The sequence below is a fragment of the Sceloporus occidentalis genome, unplaced genomic scaffold, assembly GCF_023333645.1.
Source record: "Sceloporus occidentalis isolate IW3139 unplaced genomic scaffold, rSceOcc1.0.p SCAF_339, whole genome shotgun sequence".
In the NCBI taxonomy this organism is placed as follows: Eukaryota; Metazoa; Chordata; class Lepidosauria; order Squamata; family Phrynosomatidae; genus Sceloporus; species Sceloporus occidentalis.
Window position 1 is genome coordinate 429109 of NW_028317319.1, and position 15979 is coordinate 445087.

Genomic DNA, 15979 nt, shown 5'->3' on the forward strand with positions numbered 1-15979 from the left:
TTCCCCTGACTATGCACCCCCTACCCACTGACCTCTTCTCCCCTCACTACACTAACTCATTTCTCTGCTGTCACTGAAGGGGATGTACATGCTCTTCTTTCCTCTTGTCCAACCACATGCCCCCTTGACCCCATCCCTTCCCATCTCACCCAGTCTTTCATCTACCCTTGTCCCTGCTCTAACTCATATCTTCAACCTCTCCCTCACTACTGGATTTGTCCCATCGTCCTTCAAGCATGCTACCATTACTCCTATCTTGAAAAAGTCCTCCCTTGACCTGACTGATCTCTCCAATTACCGTCCCGTTACTCTGCTTTCACCTTTCACCTCCAAGCTTCTTGAAATAACTGTTTATATACAATTAACTAAGTTTCTAGACTCGAACTTCCTGCTTGACCCTCTTCAATCTGGTTATTGCCCTCGACACTCTACTGAGACCGCCCTTACTAAAGTTGCTAATGACTTACTCACTGCTAAATCTAAGGGCCACTACTCCATTCTAATCCTACTGGACCTTTCTGCTGCTTTTGACACTGTGGACCACCCTCTTCTCCTTCAAATGCTTCATGATCTTGGCCTCTGTGACACTGCTCTCTCATGGCTCACTTCCTACCTTGATCGTACCTTCAGCGTCTCTGTCTCCAGTAACGCTTCCCCTCCCTCTCTGTTGGGGTACACCAAGGCTCAGTTTTAGGACCCCTTCTGTTCTCTCTTTACATTTCCTCCCTCCCAAACTGATCTCATCCTTTGGCTTTCAATACCACCTGTACGCTGATGACACCCAGACCTATCTATCCTCCCCTGATCTCTCTCCTTCTGTCTTAGATTGTGTAACTAACTGCCTTGCATCTGTCTCTACCTGGATGTCTGCACGTTTCTTGAAACTTAACCTCTCCAAAACTGAACTCCCCATCTTCCCTCCCTCCAATGTTAAGATTCCCCCATCTATCTCCCTCAGTGTTAATGGTGCTATCATCATCTCCCCGTCTACTCATGCACGATGTCTTAGGTCGGAATCAAGGGTGACACCTTCGTTCACATCCCATATTCAATCCTTCTCTAAAAACTGTCGCCTCCATCTTAAAAACATTGCCCGCATCCGTCCCTTCCTAACACAGTATGCCACTAAGGCTCTTGTCCATGCCCTGATTATCTCTCGTCTTGACTACTGTAACTCTGTCTTAGCCGGTCTCCCTCTCAACCATCTCACCCCTCTACAATCCACCATGAATGCTGCTGCCAGACTTATCTTCCTCTCACATCGCTTTACTAACGTCTCTCCCCTCTGTCAGTCTCTTCACTGGCTGCCTGTGCGCTTCAGGATTCATTTCAAAATCATCACTCTTACTTTCAAAGCCCTTCATAGCGGTTCCCCTCCCTACATCTCCTCATTCATCTCTAAATACACTCCTAACCGGTCTCTCCGCTCATCCAATGATCTCCTTCTATCCTCTCCTCTGATTTCTAGCTCTCATGCCCGCTTAAAAGATTTCTCAAGGGCTGCCCCTATCCTCTGGAATGCCCTCCCCCGGTCTATCCATCTCTCTCCCTGCCTTTATTCCTTCAAAAAAAATCCTTCAAGACTCACTTCTTTAAGGATGCCTACAACATAGCACGTTAACGCCCCCCATATTCCTTTAGCTCACCTTTCCTAGTCCCTCTCCTCCAATACTTTTACTAGTGTGGCTGGTCTGTCCCTAACAACGGCACTTTTACCTATTGTGTAATACACCCTAAATCCCTCTAGACTGTAAACTCGTTTGAGCAGGGCCCTCCTCACCTGTTGTCTCTGTTAGTCAATTTGTTATGTTACATACTACTTGTTATGTCCTGTCTACCCGTTGTACAGCGCTACGGAATTTGATGGCGCTATATAAAACAATAAATAATACCTTACTATATTTCTGTGTTTATATTGGTTTTAGGAGGAGAACCCATATGAGCTATTAGTCACTGCGGAGACCAAGAAACCTAGTTCCAGAGGTACATGACAATCATTAGTGATATGTGTGATACAGACAAATTTAAGCACATTAAATATGTATGGAGAGTAACATCTGTGCATAAGTTGTGCAATCAGTATGCACATAAGTCAATCTTTTTGTACTTCCTTATACTTTCCCATGCTGACTATTTATTTTCTTCACAGGGCAACCTCACCCACAAAGTGATGCCGGAAACTCTCAGCCTCAGGTGAGGGACTGTAGTTTTAAACACGCATCTGCTGAACTTGCCTGTTAAATAATACATGTTGATAACTTTAAAACACTCTTTCTAGGTGCTACATCTAAGATAACCAGGTCCCTCATATTATATTGATGCCCCTTATACACCTTCCTTGTTTCTATTTGTTTTCTCTCTTCCTGGCAGGCGCTTTAGCTGGTTAGTGGCATCTCAGAGGAAAGACATTGTTTTGATCATTCTCCCTTGCCAGCTTCCAAAGATGTTTGCATCTGTAGCCAGGAGCTGCTGTTGGGAAGCAGTTGCCTCTTCAGGCTGGCTACATGCTGGCTGGTTGCCTGTTTCAAAGCGGCAGGGAGGATTTTCAGACATATGGAGACACTTAAGATAATGGCTTATTCTCCTTACAAACATATTTGGTTTGACCAACCTTTGCCTTCAAAACAGCATCAAGTCTACTCTGTTCACTTGTACATGATCTTGGCAAGTAACTTGTTTCAAACATCTTGGAGCCTCATACTCTCTCTCTCTGACATTTCCATCAATAATGCCAAAACCACAAATTTGTCCGTCGGGAGGTGACACACAAAGCCAGTTCATGTCACGCAAAAACGGTTTGTTAACGGCCAATGACATGGCATTAAACAACCTTAGAAAGCAATTTATGATTGCGTTCTTCACTTAAACTGTATTGCTGTAATGTCTCGATGTCGTGGCATTCAGCAACACAGAGATCAGTATCAGGGGCCATGTCTGTGATTTAGCGCCCCCCCCCCCGGGCATCAACATCCTATGGCGGCGGATACGTGTTTTTAAAAGATCAATGATCGTTTTAACGATCGTCAAATTTTGACAATGGCTGGTGGTAAAATTAGTGCATAAAAAGGGTTTTAACCCGCGTGTATAGTTTTCAAAAATATGATTTGATTGGGTAAATTGGGCTTCAAAGATGTCCTAAATAGGACATGGTGGCAGAAGGACCATGTGTTTTTTTTTTTTACCTCCCAAACAACCTGGTATCACTTTACTTGGGAAATGTTGCTGAATATTGGGATGTAGTGTGACATACACAGGACCTGTAAATTCACACCTGAAGTACAATTTGTGTGGAAAAAAATACCAGCATTTGAAATACCTTGTTTCCAAAAATGTATGGTTTCATGGGGGTTTATTCTTTGTTGTCCGGATTTCCTTCTCTTTTGTCATCAGAACTTAGCTGTGCCGCCTGATTTTTAACAGCCACGTGAATTTTAACCCCTACCCCTATGGCATCAAAACTGGATGTATTCAACCTAAATTTTGGAAACATAACAGCACAATAAACCCAGAGAGCAAATCATGTGTGTCCCACGCCCTCCCAGAAACATATGACTTTCTGTCTATCAACTAGCCCATCATCCCCTACAACCTCCACCCCACCCATTTGTTCTATGTTTTCATGGTTAAAGCATTCTCCTCGTTATAATATATTGACTATACTAAGTAGTGTAATGAAAGGTAAGTTTAAAGTACTGTTTACTTTCAACATTCAGTTTGTTGGTGAATGCTTCCCATTTTGTACAAAATATTTTGGTTAGTATTTCTTTTGTATTAGAGGACTCCACTCAGTCCATGTAAAACAAATAAAAAAACAAAAACACCTTTTCTTGAAGTACCCTCCCAGACCAGGGCTGATCCCTCAATCCAAAACTGCAAGATAGTTTTGGGTGCGGTGGCCAGGACCATCTGTACCAATTTTGACACCTGATGGCCCAGACTTGTTACAAATATTACCGTTTGAGGGGCCATCTGAGACGTGCCCAACTTGATTTTAACGGTATATTGCCTGAGCTGGGTCCAAAAGCGCTGTATGGTCAAACACTCACAAAAATAATTCCACAGATCTGCCCCTGGAGACTGACATTTGGGGCATCTGTCATCTGCTCTCAGACCCATATGGGCCTCTTGCTTAGGGGGACTAATATACCCAATGAGCTATTTAGTTTTAGATTCTTAATGACCTTTGCTGTGTCTTTGGGGTCATTGTCATGCTGTTGATTGCTTTTGGGGCAACGAACAAAAGTATTTTGTTGAGTGCTTTTTAACTTTTGACTCATCAGTGCAGAGCACCTGCTATTTTTCTGCACCCTAGTTCCTGTGTTTTTGTGAAAAATTAAGTAATTTGGGCTTCGCTGGTATTGATTTTTTTGGTTGCTAGTCTGTCATTAAGACCACTTTGGACCAGACTTCTCCGGACAGTAGATAGGTGCATCAGGATCCCACTGTTTAATCCCAGTGCTGAGCTGATGGCAATGCTGGACATCTTCGACTGCAAAGTAAACATGATGTGTCTTTCATTGCATGCACTAGGTTTCCTTGTCCGACCACTGCGTCTTTGACAAGGAAAATAGCCTGGAAGATTTGGTTGTTTTTCATCTTGACAATGACCTAAATTGATGAAATTGGATTAAAGTGAAGGTGAAGTACCCTAGAATTATATTTTTGGCCGGCCTAAAAAACAAAAGGCTGTTTCATCTTTTATTTAAGAATCTGTTATTGTGAGAATGGAAGAATCTTGAAAAGAGACCTTCATCTGCTTTTGAGTCTGATATTACTCAGAAAAATCAAGCATTACTGTATTATCCTCCTAAAGTGCAATTCCCAGTTGTTCAAAGCACATACCACAAAGATCTCATGGAAGGTGTAGACCACTAAGTAAATATAGAAGTGCACTCAAATTAAGTAAAAAAAAAATAAAAATATATATATCTATTCCAGTATTTTATTGAGCACAGTAGTGCTGAAAGAGCTTAAAGTAATGTAATAAAATCCCGTATTTGCTCGATTATAAAACAAGGTTTTTACCCCTCATCTTATAATCAGGGTCATCTTATAATCAGACCTCAAATAAGTCTGACTATGAGACTAAGATCCAGATCCCCCGCAGCATCCTCCTGTGTTATGCCCCCCCCCAACTTACCAGTCCATCTGAGTCCCCGGTGCTTAGTCCGTGCAGCGTGTAGAGCTGTACCCGATTCGCGTAGACAACCTCCGCTGCAGCAGAACTTGTCTACGCGAATCACGTAGAGCTCTACACGCTGCCCGGACTAAGCACCGGGGACTCAGATGCATGGGACCTGGATCCCCCCCCCCCCCCCCACTTACCGGTGCTTCTGAGTCCCCGGTGCTTAGTCTGGGCATCGCGTAGAGCTCTACACGCTGCCTGGACTAAGCACTGGGGACTCAGAAGCACCGGTAAGTTTGGAGGAGGGAGGGAGTGTTAAACGGGGGGCATAAGGCATTTCTGGAGGCAGAGTGCCCTGTGAAATGCCTTTTAACCCCCTTAATGCCACTCTGCCTCCAGAAATGCCTTTAAACCCTCTATATGCCACTCTGCCTCCTGAAATGCCTTATACCTCCCTATATGCCACTCTGCCCCATAATATGCCTTTTAACCCCCTAAATGCCAGAGTGGCATATAGGGGTATAAGGCAATTCTGGAGGCAGAGTGGCACATATGGGGTCAAAAGGCATATCATGGGGGCACAGTGGCATATAGAGGGTTAAAAGGCATTTCTGGGGCAGAGTCGAAAGCCTGGGGGCAGATGTGCATAACTGGGGGGGCAGGTTGTAAAAAAAGGAAATAAAAACAAAATTTTTCTCAATCATAGCTTTTATTAACAAACAATTGTTCACATAGTTTACATGAATTAACATTTACTGGTAAAACTTTTCCTATAGGGTTGTCTTATATTCAGGCTTTTTCTTTTTTCCTTAAATAATATTTAGATTTTGGGGGTCGTCTTACAATCAGGGTCGTTTTATAATCGAGCAAATACGGTACATACATGAAGAACAACGAAGAATGCCGAAAAGATCCCCAATGTTTTGACACAGGTGTCTTTGTCAAGGGTCATTATGAAACGTTGCCATTACTATCTGGGTTATTTTTTCCCGGTGTATAGTGGCAGTACCGTTGGGTTTGCTCTTTTCCCGGGACAAACACTGTAAAAAGAACCAAGGGTTAAGCTCCACCCCCCCTTACCCTATAACCGCACGTACCGGCATTGAGTCGGTTCTTTTTTGTCCCACAGGGACGAGCACTGGGGCTTCGGCTTCTCTTGAAAAACAAAGGTCGGCACACGGGTTGTGCCAGCCAAGAGGGGGTCCTGCAGTCCGTTCACTCCCCGGGTGGGAGCTCGGCTGCTTCTCATCGACACCGCGTTACAGACTGATTCTGTAGCGGTGATTTAAGCAGCCAGGGGAGGAGCATGCGCAGTACGGTGGAACGCACGCCCGGGTGGCTATGCATTCCACTGATGATCCGGCCGTGCTACAGCGCATGCGCGGTTCGGATCATCCGATTTTGGCGCCAAATTCAAAATTTGGCTGCCTATAAATACTGTGCAAACCTGTCTGACCACAAGAGTGTGTGTCAGGACAGGTTTTTCCGTGTTGTCTGACCCCCCCCATACGGTTTTTGGTGATCTTTATATTGATACACCAAAAAATGTTAACCCCTTCATCTCCAGAGAAGGATAAAATGCCTTCTGCTCCTCCAAAAAAGGCTTCATGCAAGTCTAAACATTTGGCTTGCCTTGAATGTAATACTCCTCTCCCAGACGGCTACAAAAGGAAGACATGCCAGCAGTGTTTAGCAGATATCCTGGCAAAGGAGAAACAGAAGGATATGCAGTCTTTTTTATCCTGGTTCCAGGATAATTTGTCTCAAACATTCCAAACCTTCAAGGAGGCTGCCAAACCAACGGTACAAGACAAGCCAAGTAAAAAACGCAGGAGAGAGCGAAGTTCATCCACATCAGAGTTGTCTTCTGGGGAATGTTCTCGTTCATCTGTGGATGTGTCTAGTTCTGAAGATTCTGAATCCGAATCCGGTTTTCCCTCTCAAGAACTGGGGAAAATTCGTTAAGTGAAGAAGTGAATCATGTATTGCTGAATCCAGAGGCTAAGAAAAAGGGTTTCCCAATTTTGCCTCACCTTATGGAATTTGTACAGCGTGAGTGGAAGCATCCAAGTAAGCGAGCTTTTGTTTCAAAGCACTTCAAACTAATTTTTAAGCTTCAAGATGACATCATATGGGAAGAGCTTCCTAAAGTTGATGTTCAGATCGCTCAGTTGTCCAATTGGAGAAGTTTCCGGCTTAAAAGATACCATGGACAAAAGAGCAGAGACTGCTAATATAAGAATCTTCCAAGCAGCTGGGCTTCAAAGCAAAGCAGCATCAGCTGGAGCAGCGTTAGCGAGAGCTCAAGGCTTATGGCTCCAGAAATTGGAAGACCACGTTCTGGAGGACGCAGATAAGGCTTTTTCTCAACAATTTGAAGCTTTCTAATGAATTTTTGATTGATACGGTGGAAGAATTAGTCAAGCTATCCGCCCGTAATATGGGGCTGTCTTACGGTTGCCAGGAGAGCAGTTTGGCTTAGATCCTGGAACGCTGGTTCTGCGTCTAAATCTTCACTGTGTGATTTACCGTTCGAGAGAAAAAAGCTTTTTGGTTCTCCTCTGGAAGAACTTTTGAAACAAATGTCGGACACCAAGAAAGCGCTGCCTCAAGATGTTAAGCCTAAATGGAACCGCAGGTATCCCTACAATAGGCAGAGATATTTCAGACCATCGGATAAGTCTTCCTTTCGGAAACCAAAATCAATGTTCGCTTTCTTCGCTTAAACGGCGTTACTGTAATGCCTCGATGTCGAGGCATTCAGCAAGGCCGAGATCGGCATCGGGGGCCATGTCTGGCCCCTACCCGGGGCGTCAACAGCCACCATACATTGTATGGCGGCGGACGCCCGTTTTAAAAGCGTTTAGGAGGCGATCAACTTAAATGGTGTCGCTGGAATGCCTCGATCAGGAGGCATCCAGCGACACCAAACACTTACCTCTGGATGGGCTGTGATCGCTCCTGAGAGCGGTCACAGCCGCAGCTGCCGGTGATCTTCGCCATCAGCAAGATGGCGGCGGCCCGGGAAAAAAAACAATAAAGATGAAAGAGTTCGCTAGATGGTCTCCAGACCCTCTAGAGAGCTCTGGCTCCACTTGTAGGTTGAATACAGGTACTGCACTCAACCATGCAAGTCAATGGAGCCCAGCTTTCTAATCACAATGTGATTAGTAAAATATTCAAAAAAAAAAATAATTGTGCTAACATTTAAAAATAATTATGCAGTGATGTCACTAGATGAACCATCCAGTACCAGCAAAATGTGTAAGAAAATATAAAAAAAAGTATTAAAAAAATAAAATAAAAAAATTAAGTTTATTTTGAGCAAGTGCTAAAATTTCTCAAAAATCTCAACAAAGAGTTAAAATAAAAGCACTTCAAATACCCAAGGGGTGTCTAATATAAAAAAAAAATGGCTGATGGGGTAAATTGGAGTGGCAGAGCTCAAAGATAGGGCATAGGTACAGACTGACCAAAATGGAGAAAAAAAGCGCACTTCCCAAATGTGGCATTTTAAATCTCAAACAACATGACAAACCCATGCATGTCGGGTATCACTGCACTCAGGAGATGTTCCTGAACACACATTGGGGTGGTGTTTGACAGTGACATATACCAGAACCTGTATATCTATAACTAAAGTACAATTTGTATGAAAAAAATAAATAAAAAAAATTACTATTACAAAGTTTGACAAAGTGTAGTTGTATAATTGGTGCATGGAAAGGGTTAAAATAACAGCATTTGGAATACCCTGGGGTGTCTAGTTTTCAAAAATATATCGTTTGACGGGGTTAAATTGAGTTAACCGGCTTCCAAAGAGGAGATGGAGGCAGAATGACCAAATGACCACCTGAATTACGCATGCCCCAAAAGTAGCCTTTTACCAGCCAAACAATCTGACAAACCCATGCATGTGGGGTATCGCTGTACTCAGGAGATGTTCCTGAACACACATTGGGGTGTTGTTTGACAGTGACATATACCAGAACCTGTATATCTATAACTAAAGTACAATTTGTGTGAAAAAAAATAAAAAAAATTACTATTACAAAGTTTGACAAAGTGTAGTTGTATAACTGTTGCATGGAAAGGGTTAAAATAACAGCATTTGAAATACCCTGGGGTGTCTAGTTTTTAAAAATATATGGTTTGAATGGGTTAAATTGAGTTAACCGGCTTCAAAGATGTTCCAAAGAGGAGATGGAGGCAGACTGACCAGATTTTTTTAAAAAGGTTTGGAAATCATAAAACGCTGCTTGTACTTATTGCCCTATAACTTACAAAAAACAGCAAAAAAACATTGGGTATTTCTAAACTCAGGACAAGTAGTAGAATCTATTTAGCTAGTTTTTTTACTTGCTTTTTTAGGTGAGTAAAAGATTTTTCAAATAAAAGTCATAAAATGTGTTTTTTTTTCCAATTTTTCACCATGTTTTTTTTTTTATAGTAAATAAGATGATACGATCAAAATAATGGTATCTGAAGAAAGCCCATCTTGTCCTGAAAAAAACGATATATAACTTATGTGGGTACACTAAATGGGTGAGGAGAAAAATGCAGCTGAACACAAGCACCACAAAAGTATTAAAACAGCCTTGGTCCCACAGGGTACAAAAAGAAAAAATGAGCCCGGTCCTTAAGGGGTTAACCAAGATATTATACCAGCGGTGTCCAAGTTTTTTCTGCAGTGGGCCACTTCATCAGAATTGTATACGTGTGAGGGCCGCACTCATGGCCTTTAATAAAATATGCAGATTAAAATAAAGTAAATGACACAAAACCTTTACTTTTCCTCTCACTGATTTCTGGGATTTCTGGGCCTACAAATTCAGGATTCTGGATAAGTAAACATAAAATAGTTCTATTTATTTTAGGGAAAATTCTGGACCAAAACCGAAAATTCAGGGTTCACTTAGCCGAAACTGAAAGTGACCCCTCACACACTTTTAATACAAGTAAGTTACACACCAAAATTGAACAAAAAATATATATATTATGATTAACAGCAATCTCAGGCATACCCAGATTCCAGCATGTACTGGTTGGCTGGGCATTGTATTTTTTGTCCAATTTTAGTGTGTAACCACACTTTTGGACAAAAAAAAATCAACAATATGACTTGGCATGATAGGAGTGTGATTGCTAACAGCAAACACACTCTTTTTATACCCAGGCAACCAGTGAATGCTGGAACCTAGGCATGATGGGACTGTGATTGCTGTTAGCAATCACACCCCTATCATCCCAAGTCAGCCAATACATGCTGGTACGGGGTGGCTGTAAGTGCAGGCCCCATACTGCTGGCAGCATAAATACACAAGGGGGACAGCTAGCCAGGTTTCAGCATGTACTGGCTGACTTGGCATGATAGGAGTGTGATTGCTAACAGCAAACAAACTCTTTTTATACCCAGGCAACCAGTGAATGCTGGAACCTAGGCATGATGGGACTGTGATTGCTGTTAGCAAGCACACTCCTATCATCCCAAGTCAGCCAATACGTGCTGGTACAGGGTGGCTGTAAATGCAGACCCTATACTGCTGGCAGCATCAATATACAAGGGGGGCAGCTAGCCAGGTTTCAGCATATACTGGCTGACTTGGCATGATAGGAGTGTGATTGCTAACAGCAATCATAGTCCCATCATGCCTAGGTTCCAGCACTTACACATCCATGCTATCACACACACAAATTCATTAATTCACAGATTAATTCATCAGACATACTCATTCACACAACCTACCCCACCCCCTTGCCTGCTCTACAGCTCTGGATGCAGCTCACAGACTTCAGCAGGGGGCGTGGCCTCCCTCGTTCTCCCCACAGGGGAAGCAGGACTGGAGCAGGGAATAGACCCTCCCACAAGTAAGCAGCAGGGCTCTTGTGATCCTGGCCGCCGATCTCACGTGGGCCGCACCTCGAGGTTCCTCGGGCCGCATTTGGACGCCCCTGTATTATACCATCATCATTAATTGGTTCAAAAGCAAGACCAGGAATTTCTGATGCCTACTCGCCTGTTTTATTTGGGCAGCAAAATAGATACAAAGACTCTTAATTTACCATGGCCAGGTGAATTACTGTCACATTTACAGTGGTTTTTTTTTTTTATGAAAAAGTGGTACGAAGGTGTGCTTGCTCACTCTTAGAGCCATGGCTATAACAGACAGCCAAAGCTTGTGCATCTGTTGAACAAATCTGTAAGACAGCCACCTGGTAAGCCTTTGGTAATGCTACAGTTGATTATAAAGTGGTATTCTTTTTGCATTATCCTGTGTTTTCTGGTTCTTTACCACAAGGGAAAGGTAAGTAAGGAGCGTCTATATAGTAGGGTGTCTATCCTTCATATCCTTCAGGTGGAAGAGGACCGAAGCCCTGTTGCTGCATATAAATTTATTGTAACGTTTTTTTCTTTTGCTGACTTCAGGTCAGACCACGCCGTGCTGCACTCCCAAATGAAACACCACGCCCACCAACTCGCCATGGTTCCTCTGATTTGTCCAGTGGCCACTCGGAAGGAGAATCTCATGGCTCTGAAAGACCAAATAGTAAGAACGACATTAATATCATGCACCCCCCTTTTCACTTTGTACTGTACTCTTTTGTCTGATAGCTACTAACAATTTGCATGAAGCCAGCTCTAGTTTATCCCAAACATTCCTGCTCTGGAATTCCCAAGGCTTCTCTTTTGAAATGTCAGACATCTATTACACAATAGCTGTTCTATAACTTGTGACACCAGCTGCCCAGCAGTCAGTGCTGCTCCAACAACTGAATGCCGACATAAATACATTTGTCTTGTCCTAGCTTAATTAGACTTGCGTGTGTGTAATTTTTGTTCATTTTCTTGCTGGTTCCAGTTTTCTGCAGAACAGACTCTGGTTCTGGTGTCCTGTTTTACCTTAATTTTGTTTGCGTGAATGCTTAATTTTACTTCACAGGTGGACAGCGTAGAAGCAGCTCTGGAGGTTGGAGCTTGGCTTCAGCAGATAGCACAGACTCCCACATGCTTCAGCACTTCTCTGGGCTCTTACACGGTTCCTCTCCAGTGTGCGAAGTCCGAGATCCCCCCTGTGATTCTTCGGGAATGAACGCTAGTAGAAACAGTGCAGACGCACGCATGGAGCTTCCCCTACGTCGTAGTCTATCTAAATCTGATTCCGACTTGCTGACATGCTCTCCTCCAGCTGGTGAGGGTGAAGATTTGAATCGCAGTGAATCTCTCACCAACTGTGTGGCTGGGGGGAGCAAAAAGAGGTTGGAGAAATCTCCTTCCTTCACCTCCGAGTGGGATGAGGTTAGTACAGGAAATCTTCGCTGATGGTAATACGTCTCAGAGGTAAATGCATAGTGCTGGGACGGCTTATTTATGTTTTTTTAAAGGTGTTGTATGAATCTGTTGCCCAGTTGTGAAAATAATTAAATGGGAAGGAATAAGAGTAATATTTTAAATACCCCTCTGACATTGCCACTTTTCCAACAGCGTCTGTTGCTGGTCCCTGCATTATTCCCAAAACACAACGTAAGAAAGGATAGATTTAAAAGCAACTGAGGAATGGGGCCTAACTGGACAATTTGCTGATTTCTGTGGTGGTTATGTGTATGTCTTACATGTATGTTTTGTTGCTGGTGTGTTGGTGGTATTGGCTGTTTTGTAGTAATCTGGTGAATGGCCATGCTTCCTATGTTTCAGAATATACCATCTTACTGTTGTAATGTCAGGGCTTCAATATACGATTACCTTATTGCTGCTTCTGTCTTGTGTAGCATTGCTTCACCTTGCAGTTATGTAATGTGGCAAGCTTAAATGCACTTTTTCGCTTATGTGTTTTTTCTTTTTCTTTTACAGATTGATAAAATAATGAGCTCTATTGGCCAGGGCATTGAGTTCTCCCAGGAGCAGCAGGTCATGGCAGGTATGGCATGTATTATCAACTTTTATTTATATAGTGCCAACAATTTATGCTGCGCTTCTTACAATACATACATATAGATTTAAAATGGATTATTGTTATCTCACTTTCAGTCATGGATGCCTAATAAACAGTTTTTCCTCAAACAATTTAGGGTGCCCTATTCCAGAGCAGAGCATAGCACAGTGGTTAGAGTCTCTTGGACTCATTCAGTATGAGAGCAAGCTGGTGCTGAATGGCTTTGATGATGTTCGTTTTCTGGTGAGTTAGCAATGTGCAATAAAAATGATAGTAGTACAAGTAGTACTTATGGTATAAACCAAATTGTGTAGTTATTGTGGTGAGAGTTGCAATCAGAAAAAAAGGATGTGAGGTGCTGGCATGATGAAACATTTCATCTTACTGAAATAACCATTTCTGGGACCCCCATGGGTTCTGTCATCTGCATGTTTGGGGATGGCATGTCCACTTAAATTATTATACACGGCTAATTATGTCATTGTACTTGAAAATAATGTTGGTTCTGTAATACAAATATTTCATCTCCATTTACCTACAATGTACGAATTACCAAATATTACAGATAATTACAGATTATATTGATTAATAGCCACCAAAAATAGGCTGTTTGAATTTGGTCCCACAATCAAACCGTCTTGAGTAGGTGGTGCACACAGAGTGCATTTTACAAATATTGTATATAGGCTTGATTTCTAATATTAAATGTAATCCCTACTAGTCTATTACAAGTGTGTGTTTTTGCAGGCAGATAACATGTTGGAGGATCAGGATCTGATTGACATTGGTATTACAGATCCGCTGCATCGGAACAAACTTCTTCAGGCAGCGCATTCCCTACCAAAGGTATTTAACGGCGTAAACAGGTGTAAATTGTCAAATGTTGTAGATGGGCTGATATAGATGAATACAAGAGGGGTACGATAACTAGTTTGAGTGTGTTATTGAAAAAGCCACTATTACAATCAAAATAATATTTCGGTGTAATATTTCTGGTAATGGTCTTAACCCATTAAAGTCTTGAAATGTATCTGAGATACATTTTTTGGCAAAGTGCGCCTAGACAGCCAGCCACAAATCTCATATTTATAGAGAGAGAGCCGAAAACAACTACGAGATGGGTTGATGTCCAAGTTCTCAGAGTAATGTCTGCAGGGAAAAGAGGTCTCCCACAGAACTGTACCACCAGTCGATATGCACCCGTCAGGACATAGGAGAACATGCTTTGAGACTGAACATAGGCTACACAGACACTTTACCAGGGATGGGGAAATTAAAAAAGACAGGAAACATGAAAGGATTAATGTAATTAACACAAAATATAAAGGCAGAGGATTACACAGAGAGCACTGACATCACACACAAAACAATGGCGGATACACCAACAGAGGCAAAGGGATTAGGGAACGTACACTTGTTTCTAAGCGCACATAGCATTTTAATTTAAAATTCCAATGTCTATAATAATCCTAAAATGGGCGTCTAGCATCCATTACATTTCTCACCATTTCAATACACTGACCTGATGACCTGATATTAAATGGATGTGCTGCAGGTGTGACAGTGTCCTTGGTGTAAATTTAAATTAGGGATCCTGGACTCCATGCCACTGTAACGCAACACTGTCATTACTAGGCCCATGGTTTCCTCCTTTTCAATGGGGCACTACTTGTGTAATGTTCCTTTAAAAATCCTCCCACTCTAGCTGCTAGGGGTGAGGCTTCTAGCACCATGCATCCTGGCATATTAGATTGCCTCTGTGAATGAAGTTCTGATGTCCCGCTTCCTGGCGCTTCTTACTGCCACTGGCCTTGAGGCTCTGGTACTCCACATCCCGGTCTATCAGACTGCCTCTGTGAATGCTATTCTGGTGCCCCTCATCCCCGTAATTATGACATTTGCAGGAGTTCTTCTGTCTTGCACTTTTGTACCTTAATCCACCGAAGTGGATGAGGCTCTGCTGCTTTGCATCCCATCTTGCCCAAAAGCTGTGGTGTTTCTCTTATCCTGTAACTCGACCAACTGTCAAGGTGGTTCAAGACCTCTCTGCAAAAGATGAGTCATTTGTCTGTTTCATAGTAGTCCTATTGATTCTGGGCACCTATCCTAACTCTGTGTTCTAGATGGTGGTTTGGACCATCTACAAGGAGTGTCGGATCCCATGGCTGCCACAAGTTTAAGGGGAGCCAGGGAGTCTACTGGGATGTCCCTGACCGTTGTTGCCGCCTTCCTTGTAGCGAATGCTGGCATCGTGATGGGTAGACGTTCCGGTTTCCTCTAGGGAAAAGGTCTCCCAAAGGACTGTACTACCCATCAGGAAGCAAGAGAGCACATTTTTTTGGGACTGGGTGTAGTTTTATGTAGCCACTTTACAGATGTATATGAGCGTGCTCCAAATTTTGAGAAATGGGCTGTGGGAACTGAAAGAAATTCAATACCCAGTTCTTTTTATCCAACAGTGTTAACATTGGTAAATAGCATAGTGTATTGCCCACACCCTTGATCAACCAGACTTTCACTGTTGCTTCACGCCATGGGTGGGATTTTGATAATTGCCACAGGCAATTCTGGAGATTTAAAGGACGCTGCACTATTGCTCTCATGGAGGGATCAGGCAGCAGGGGAATGTTGTGGCAGGTCAATACACAACCCCTTCCCTGAAGTTGCCTGTGGCAGCTGAAAACGTGATCGCCGGTTTACCTGCGATTGTGTGTTGAGCCTGCAGAATCACTTCCGGGGGTAGCGATCAAAGGTTCAGGGAGTTGTGCTGGTCTGCTCAGACACCTTGGCAGACAGCAGCAGTGCCCCCGCGATCACCACAATTGTTACATCACGGAAATATTGAGCCCACTTGGGCATGGTTTGCCTGCTACGTCACCGTTAGGTGATTGATTTTTTATTTATTTATTTATTTTTTACATTA

At 42.9% G+C, this 15979-nt stretch overlaps 1 protein-coding gene across 1 annotated transcript in view; it reads left to right on the top strand.

Annotated features, from left to right (window-relative positions):
• Positions 1-15979, top strand: part of LOC149274291 (ankyrin repeat and SAM domain-containing protein 1A-like) — a 95044-nt gene that overhangs the window by 52856 nt on the left and 26209 nt on the right. The window contains exons 11-16 of the mRNA XM_089505681.1: positions 11425-11430; positions 11553-11673; positions 12067-12422; positions 12975-13041; positions 13193-13299; positions 13804-13902. Of these exons, the coding sequence (XP_089361807.1) occupies positions 11425-11430; positions 11553-11673; positions 12067-12422; positions 12975-13041; positions 13193-13299; positions 13804-13902 (756 nt within the window). The remainder of the gene's footprint in view (positions 1-11424; positions 11431-11552; positions 11674-12066; positions 12423-12974; positions 13042-13192; positions 13300-13803; positions 13903-15979) is intronic.